The 9456-nt window shown below is 38.2% G+C and overlaps 1 protein-coding gene across 1 annotated transcript; it reads left to right on the top strand.

The window, feature by feature from the left end:
• Positions 1 to 6648: 6648 nt before the first annotated feature.
• Positions 6649 to 7905, top strand: LOC149005410 (uncharacterized). The gene is made up of 2 exons (XM_089135890.1): positions 6649 to 7239; positions 7354 to 7905. The coding sequence occupies exons 1-2, from the start codon at positions 6649 to 6651 to the stop codon at positions 7903 to 7905; spliced, it is 1143 nt and encodes a 380-aa protein (XP_088992016.1).
• Positions 7906 to 9456: the final 1551 nt, after the last annotated feature.

The following is a 9456-nucleotide window of genomic DNA, read 5'->3' as shown; positions in this document are numbered from 1 at the left end:
GTTGTGGGCATACAGGTTAGAGATAGAAGCCCGCCAAGGAACATGGCCTCCGTCTCTCTCCTCACTCTAACTCATCATGATGAACTTAGCGGCTTGGAATGAATAACCCGGTAAAAGTCGTGCTGTGATGGATTGGGTTGGTGCTCATGAACTTATTCTCTTTGCTTTTTTGGAGACATGGGTTAAGTCAAATAGTTTTTCCTATATTGTGAGATTTTTTTACAATAAATGGAGTTGTATTTCTAATTACGCCTTTAATGTGAATGGGAGAATATGGGTTTTATGGAATGGTGATGAAATTACTACACATTGTCAATATATGTCTGATCAAATGATCCACCTTTCTGCAACCTCTCAGCGAAGTGGGTTCTCTATTTTGGTTTCTTTCATCTATGGTGCTTTTGATGACAATCTTAGAGTCTCATTGTAGGAGGACATTATTTGGTTGGGCTCACAGGTCTCACCTCCTTGGGTTCTTATAGGAGATTTTAGTGCTTATTTGAATCCGGACGACAAGGTGGGTGGAGGTCCTACTCCTACTAACTAGCACAGGCCCTTCGTAATTGCATGGATATTGTGAACCTTTTGAACTTAGGTGTATTGGCCATCATTTTACTTGGAGTAACTACAGTGAAGGGGAGAACATAATTTCTACAAAAATTGACCATGTTGTGGTCAATCAAGCTTGGCTTAACACTTTCCCAACTTCTTTTGTCAACTTTGTGAATAAAGGTATTTCTGATCACTCTTCTATATATGTTAGTGAGCATTGATGTTCACAGCTTCAAGAAAAGGGAAAAACAATTCTACTTCTATAATCATTGGGCTGATCACCTTGATTTTTTGTCCCTAGTTCAATCTATTTGGCAGCAACAGGTCACAGGTTCCCCTCTTTTTGCTCTCTTGGCTAAGCTCCGTAAGTTGAAGGAGGAGCTGAAGGGTTGGAGTAGATCAGTGTATCATATTTTGGATGAACAAATTGAGGCTACATGGACTTCCCTTGACCTCACTCAATCTTTATTGCAGCAAAATGGGTTATCAAATGCTCTTCTTCAAAAAGAAAAGACTGAGCTAGCAACCTATATATACTCGCCTCCTAAGTGATAGGGAGAGTGCCTTAAGAAAACAAGCAAGAGCAAAGTGGATGAAGGTAGGAGATGGGAATACTTCTTTTTTCCATAGATCAATCCAATCTCGGAGGGCCAAGAACTGGGTCTTTGCAATTCATGATGGAAATGGCCAGCTCATTATAGATGAAGATGGAATAAGAGCGGATGCAATTAATTTTTATGAGAATGTTTTTGGTGCCCCCCCCCCCTCTTGTGTGCCCTCAATTTGACCTCCCAATTGGCAGATCCATTAGTTTTGATGAGGGGAGGTTACTCACCCTCCTAATCATAGTTGAGGAGATCAAAGGGGTTGTGTTCAAAGCAGATGATGATAGTGCCCCTGGTACGGATGGCTTTGGTCTAATTTTCTTTTAAAAAGCTCGGAGTATAAGTGGAGAGGATGTTTGTCATGGGATATTGGATTTTTGTGAAAATTTTCGTATGCCTCATACTCTCAAGCTTTCCTGGCTCACTCTCATTCCAAAGGGGCAGATCTAGAATATTTCGGTGATTTTTGCCCTATTGCGTTAGTAGTTGTTTGTACCGCTTCATTACAAAAATCATAGCTAACAGGTTAAAGAATTCATAAGGTGGTGGGCCCTAATCAAACCGCCTTGATGGAGGGTAAGCAAATCATTGGCAATATCCTCTTGGGGCAAGAGATTCTTCACAACTATCAGTTTAATTGGGGTGGAGCCCACTTCACTACCATGATTGACCTTCACAAAGCCTTGACTCCGTGCAGTGGAGTTTCCTCTTCACCTTCACCCTATTTAGTAAGCTCAATTTTCCTTCTCACTTTATTCAGTGGGTGGTTCATTTTGTTACTAACCCCAGTTTTGTTATCTTTTTGAATGGAGCTCAATCTACCAGATTTTATTCCAATAGGGGGTTGAGACAAGGTTGCCCAATGTTTCCTGTGCTGTTTAATATTGTCCTTCAGGTTTTTATTGACTCTCTCACCATGGCGGCTAGAGAGTGATCCTTTGATTATCACCCTCATTGTAGGAAGCCTGATATTACATCCATGTGTTTCGCGGATGATGTATCCACTAAGAAGAATGCAGAAACTCTCAACAAGCTCTTTGCAGATTTCTCCACTTTGTCCGGGCATTCTATCAATCGAAATAAATCTTATATCTTTTTTGCAAACTGCCCAAGTGGAATCATTGATATTTTTGTAATCATAATTTGGGGTTCTATTGCAACACTTTCCCAGCTAAGTATTTGGGTGTTCCTCTTTCATGCAAAGCTCTAAAGGTTCAAGACTTGAATGAGCTTATTCAAAAACTGGATCAACGACTTAATGCTTGAAAGAATAAGGTTTTATCTTATGTAAGGAGGCTCACCCTTATCAAGTCGGTGTTTATGAGTATCATTTCTTATTGGCTACATGTCATCCCCTTCCCTAAAATTGTTATTAGTCATCTTGAGAGCTCAATGGCAAAATTCCTTAGGAAGGGTGGAAATGATCATGGGTCTTACAAAGTGGCCTGGAAGTCCATTTGTAGTCCTAAGGAAGAAAGTGGCTTGGGGTTGCGAAGCTTGGTTGAGTGGAACCAAGCTGCTCTTGCTCGTCATTTTTGGAACCTCGCTTCTAATCAACCCTCTTGTTGGGCTTCTTATATTCATCAGAGGTGGTTGGAAAGGGATTCCATTTGGTCTCTAAGTACCCCTAGTAGATGTTCTTCTACTTTCAAAGCACTTTTGAAGACTCGTGACATTGTGGTGAAGTGCATTCAAGTTCGCCTCAAGGATGGGCAGAATACTCTTCTTTGGCATGATCCTTGGGCACCTAATGGCCCTCTAAAGACCACAGACTCTTATATAATTGAAGCATTGGGCAGGAGAGAGAAGGAGTATGTGAGGGTTTTGTTAGATGGCTATGGGTCATGGTGCCTCACTACCAATGACCCTCTCCTTTTGAGTAGATGGAATGACATTCTCAAGGTTAAGCTTCACCCAAAACTCCCATGTGACTCAGTGGTTTGGGCCCCATGTAGCAGTGGACCTTCCTAAGCCTAAAGTCCCTTGGCATGCTCTTATCTATGGTTCTCATTGCCATCCTTGCTTTAGCTTTATTGCTTGGTTAGCTGCCCTTGGCCATTTACTCACCAAGGTGGTGATCGCAATGTGGAACAATCCCATTGACACGACTTGTGTTCTTTGTGGTAATGAGGCTGAATCTCAGTCGCATATGTTTTTTCGTTGTGCCTTCTCAAATGAGGTGTGGAAGTCAATCCTCTCTCTCAATGGTTTTCCCTTACAACCCAGAGCTTCTTGGCATTAAGAATTGCAGTGGATGATGGATCATTTTGGTGGCAATGATATAATTAGTAGTATTAGAAAATTCTCCTTCTGTTGTTGCATTTATAGGTTGTGGGTGGAAAGGAAACACCGCATATTTCAAGGTAATTGTCACAGTAGTATTGGCATCGTCCGGCAAATTATATGGATACTCAACGATGCTTCACTGGATTCTCTAAGCCTGTTTCTGATAATGCACATAATAGAGACTTTTTCAATAAGTGGGGAATTCCAGTCAAATTGAAACTTGGTTCCTAAAGCATTGAAATGGGAACTGCCAGACATTGGCTAGTTGTGCGTGAACTACGATGGGTCTGTGCGAGAAGTACTGGGTGGTTATGATTGTTTGGGGAGAAACTATAGTGGTGCTATCATTTTTGCTACTATTGGTGCTATCCACAAGGACCAAATATTAGTATTGGAGCTCATTGCCATCAAGGAAGTTTTAGAGCGTGCTTTATAGAGTGGTACTCGAAGACTTTAAATCTGCTCTGATTCTCGCAAGGCCACTCTTATGATCTTGGGTTCCCATAGAATTCCCTGGTATGTTGATTCTTTGGTTGATGATATTCGCACACTTCAATGGAGTTGCAGGGATGCCTCATCTTACACCATGTTCGTGAGTTGAACCAAGGAGCAAAGTTATTGGGAGTTACTCCAAGCTCCTAGTGAGATTCAATTTGACCCGTGAGGGTTACCTCCTGGTTTTGGATATTATCGTCTATAATAATGCTACTTGCAAACCATACTATAGATTGTAATCCTCTTATTTAATTACCCTTTTAATACAAGCTTCTTATTCAAAAAAAAAAAAAAAAAACTAACTTGATTGTAAATCCAAAGGATTTATATGTAATTTGATTTACAAAATGCATTAGAAATAACAGGTTTGACTAATAAATTGGATAACTTGAAGGATAACATTACTTTTTAGAGGATAACTTAAGAAATGGCACTGAAGATTTTTCTTTTCTTTCCTCTATTTTTTTCCCTTTTTTATTCTATATATTTATTTGTATTATTATTATTTCCTTTGAATGGAACAATTGTATAATCAGGATCAACTCTGGGAAGGTCGTGACATATTTCACATACCACGAAGAATAGGATGGATGGCAATGGTCGGTTAGTTGAGCGGTTAAAAGCTCAAACTCCTATGGGGAGGTCTTGGGTTCACACGCAACTAGCGGCATCTATATTAGTAAATATTCCCCCCCCCCCCCCAAATTAACTTGCCAACTAAAAAAAGAAAAAAAAAGAAGAATAGGATGGAATTGGCCAAAAGAGGCTAAGAACCAATCTTTTTAATTTTTATGATCGATTTTTTTTTCTTTTTTTTCCTCCTGGTTATCATTTTTTTAGAACAAATTGCACTAACACCCCAAAATGGAGGCCTTAAAGCACTGACACTCCACTTTATGTTTAAAAAGCACACAAACCCAAAAATTGAATTTTTATTAGATATATTTGTCCAATTTATCACTAAAAACATTTCAGACACTGTTTATTATAGGAATATTTTAAAAAATAAACAATAATTTTACTATTTTCAATGATGAATTTGACAAATATATCCAATAAAAATTCAATTTTGGGGTCTCTATGCTTTTTAAATATAAAATGGGATGTCAGTGTTTTAAGGCCTCCATTTTGAGGTGCCAGTGTAATTTGCTCTTTTTTTATTCATCTTTGTTGGTTTGTGGAATCAATGAATATAATTTTGGTACAATCAGCTTCTTGCTTTTCCTGTTTCTCAAATTCTCACTTTTCTTTTAAAACTCAACTGCAATCTATGATTTTCAATTTTGTGACCTTTTAACTGAGATTGCAGATTTTTCATTTCCCATTTTTGTTACTTGTGTTGGTGGTTATTGTAACCAGTTTCTTGACACACAGGTCGCTTGTGTAAGTGGGCTTCTCTATTATTTCATTTTTGGCTTTAATGAAGCTTTCTAATTTAACGAGGAGGATCGAATCAGTACTCTTCTAATCAATTTCAGAAGGAAAGAGTAGTGTTGATCTTTGCTTCTGACTTGATTTATTTTTTCATCTTAATAGGAATCCATTTTTTATTTTGCTTGCATAATGTTCATCTAATTGTTTCCTTTTTGCTATCTTCTTGAATATGAAACTGAACATCTTGAGTTGGGGAGAGAAAGCTCTGAAAGGAGTAAAAGCATGTACATAACAAAGCCTATTTTTATCAGAAAAGGTTCACAAGTAAATTGTTATTGGATATTAGTCTTTCAGTGTAACACAAAGACTAATAGTCCCACTCATTGTAAAGTTCCTTTACTTGTAGAACTCTACTCATTGTAAAATACCACATCATGTACACTGCCATCTCTATTTAAAGATAATGAAAGCTCTCCCCAGAACATAGTTGATTGGGGATTTCGCCGTGGACATAGACCTTCTCACTGAAGATCGAACCAAGTTAAAATCGTGTATTCATTCTGAACATGGTATTAGAGCTCACCTGGATTTGTTTGGTGCACGCTCGTTCTTGAAGCGAAAACTTCAGTTCGTTTTCACATTTGTTCGTTGGATTCCTACTGCAAATCCACCTTTCCCGCTTACCTGAAGAAACCTGCAAATTTTCAAAGATTTTTTGCCGTGGTCTTCCATATCCATTGCTGCTTCACGAGACGAATTTGAGTTTCATCACACCGCCATTAGGGCGATTCACTGCTTCTTCTACGGCAAGATAAGTACTACCCCTTTTGTTTTGTTTTTAATTTTTTTTTTCAAATTTAGAAAAGAAAAAAAAATCCAAAAAGAACTTTGGGTTTCACGTGGGGTTCTATTGGAGTTTTGTCTTTTGTTGGAGTTTTGTTTACCAAAAAAACAAAAGCTTGAAAAGTGGGAAACCAAATAGAGGACTTTGAGTTTCACGTGTTGGGTTTCACGTGCTTTTAAGCTCTTTTGTTTTCTTTTGCTTTAGTTGTTGATTAAAAAAAAAAAAAAAAAGAGAGGGGAAGAAGAAAGAAAGGGTGAGAGTGTTCATCATGACTAATTCAAAGGTGTCATACGAACCCACTGGTCGACTTACTTCCACCTTACTTAATGAAAGAAATTTTTTGACCTGGTCTCGTGCAATAACTGTTACCTTAGGAGGATGTTCTAAGATTGGCATGTTAATGGACAAACCAAAACTCCTGAGATTGCTGATCCCAAATATGGTGAATGGCTTGCTACTGATAACCAAGTTATGACTTGGCTTTTTAATTCCATGGAACCTCAGATATATGAGATTTTTGCTTACTCTGAAACGGCAAAATCTTTGTGGGATGCATTGGGACTCATGTATGGACAAGCTGATAATTCCTCTAGAATCTATGAACTGCAACAAGAGATTGTCCATGTTGAGCAAGGCTCTTCTCAGTCTTTTTCTGATCATCTTGGAAACCTTAAAAAAAAATGGGACGAACTTCGTCAGTATTGTCCTCCAGCCCAAACCATAGATGAATATATGAAGAGAGATGAGCATGATCGTGTCTTTCAACTGTTAGCCAGTATTCGTCCTGAATATGAAGACTTAAAAAGACAGATACTTATGAATTCATATATTCCCACATTCACTATTGTTTGTGCAATTATTCAGAGAGAAGAAACTAGAAGACGAGTTATGCAATCTGAATCTAAAACAGGGACTGGTCAAAGTGAGACTCTTGCCCATGTTGCAAAAACAAACATTTTTCCTAATTCTGGCTCTGGAAATCAAGTCTCTTACGGTCGTCATCGTGGGAAAGGTCGTGGAACTCGACCTACTTATCATTGTGATCATTGTAATCGTGATGGTCATTCTAAAGAACGATCTTTGGCGAGTTGCACACCTCACTTGCGTCCTTCTAAAGATCAGACCACCACTAAAACATCAGATCAAAAAATTGTTGCGCAAGCAGGCTCTTCAGATTTTCAAGGTTCTCTTGAATAGATTGCATCTCAACTACAACAGTTCCTTCAGTCAAATAGTTCTGTTCGCTCAGTAGCTGAATCAAGCAATGTTGCTCACACCACTGGTACTCCCCTTGCCCTTTCCACTTTATCTCGTAATTATTTTATAGTGGATTACGGTGCAACCGACAATATGTGTCGTTCTTCATATTATTTATCTGATTTGAGTACTGATAAAGTGGACTCCTTCCCTCCTATTACGGTTGCTAATGGCACCACTGTTCCTATTCAAGGACATGGGAAATTGAATTTATTTTCAACTGAAGCAGATGCATTGTTTGTGCGATCTTTGTCTATGAATTTACTATCAGTTAGCAAGATCACTAAAAGTTTGAATTGTCATGTGATATTTTCCAAGGACAAAGTAATATTTCAGGACAGCAGAACCGGAATGACAATTGGTGAAGGTCGCCTGCAAGATGGTCTCTATGTGTTGGACTCTCCATACAATGCTTTGGTTTCTTTGAGAAAACCTGAGAAATCCCAACTTTGGCATATTGGCGTATGGGCCATCCTTCTGATAGGATTCTAAATTTTTTGAATTCATCTTTCTTTTTTGATTCCAGTTGTTGTGATGCTTGTCATTTTGCTAAACAACATAGGTTGCCTTTTCCGAACAGTACTCATGTTTCCAGTACGTTTTTTGAAATTGTGCATTCTGATTTTTGGCACTCTCCTATGGATTCTAGAGATGGTTTTAAATATTTCATTAGTTTTATTGATGATAAATCACGAGCCACGTGGTTATATTTATTGCGATCCAAGAATGAAGTTTTGCGAGATATTTCAAGATTTTTGCAAAATGGTTCACACTCAATTTCGGACGAGTATTAAAATCTTGCGAACGAGATAACGGCACAGAGTATACAAATACTCCTTTCCAGTCCTATCTTAGAAATATGGGAACCTTGCATCAAACATCCTGTGTTGGCACACCTCAACAAAATGGAGTTGCTGAACGTAAGAATAAGCATTTGCTGGAGGTGACCCGTTCTTTACTTTTTCATGGAAATCTTCCAAAAATTTATTGGTCTGATGCGGTTCTTACAAGTTGTTATTTGATTAATCGTCTTCCAAGTAGTGTGTTACAATTCAAGATTCCACTGGAAGTTCTCTATAATCGTCCAATTACAATGACTCATCTTAGAGTCTTTGGTTGTGTTGCTTATGTTCACTCGCAGCATGGTAGCAAACTTGATCCTCGCTCTCGAAGTGTGTATTTTTTGGGTACCTCGACATCACAAAAGGGCTATAAATGTTATAATCCTTCCACCAAGAAAGTTTTTATTTCTCGTGATGTTTCCTTTAATGAAACTCACATGTTTTATCCTGGCAGGAGTCAAATTCAGGGGGAGAATATGGATAATTATAATGAACTTGTTGTGCAGGAATTTGCTCCTACCCCATTACCAAGTATGCCAGATAGCTCATCAATCGACATTGAGCAACAAAATCTTGATACTCAAGAAGAACCACAAATATTGGTTCCACCTGAGAATGAGCAGACATCATCTATACAAGTTCGAAGGTCAACTCGAGTCTCTAAACCTTCCATCAGATTGCATGACTTTTCAACATATCATGCAATAAAATATCCCATTCAATCTCATATTTGTTATGATCGTATTTCTCCTCAATTTCTTACATTTTTAACTGCCATTGATGATCATAAGGATTCAATTAATTACCTTGAAGCCAAGAATTCATCAGTATGGATAAAGGCTATGGAAGACGAACTAAAGGCCCTTGATAAGAATCATACTTAGGATATTGTTCCACTTCCAAATGGTGTACACCCAGTTGGTTGTCGATGGGTCTATAAAACCAAATACAACAGTGATGGTACAATTGAAAGATACAAGGCTAGGCTTGTTGCCAAAGGATATACCCAAACATATGGGGTTGACTATAAGGAAACTTTTGCACCAGTAGTGAAGATGAACACTATAAGAGTGTTAATGTCAATAGCCGTCAATTGTGAATGGCCTCTCTTTCAAATGGATGTTAAGAATGCATTCTTACAAGGAGATTTGCTAGAAGAAGTATACATGGAAGTTCCTCTAGGTCATCCATTAAAAAATCA

This window comes from Hakea prostrata, chromosome 9 (genome assembly GCF_041222555.1).
Source record: "Hakea prostrata isolate BN-2017 chromosome 9, UWA_Hpros_2, whole genome shotgun sequence".
Taxonomy (NCBI): domain Eukaryota; kingdom Viridiplantae; phylum Streptophyta; class Magnoliopsida; order Proteales; family Proteaceae; genus Hakea; species Hakea prostrata.
The sequence above is the reverse complement of the archived record's forward strand: the minus strand, read 5'-3'. Positions and strand labels throughout refer to the sequence as shown.

What these genes read in the sequence shown, in the direction of transcription:
- LOC149005410 (XM_089135890.1), top strand. Translation starts at nt 6,649, where the DNA reads ATGGAACCTCAGATATATGAGATTTTTGCTTACTCTGAAACGGCAAAA. An exon ending in ATTCTAAAGAACGATCTTTG is followed by an intron (nt 7,240 to 7,353) that starts GCGAGTTGCACA and finishes TCTCTTGAATAG; the next exon opens with ATTGCATCTCAACTACAACA.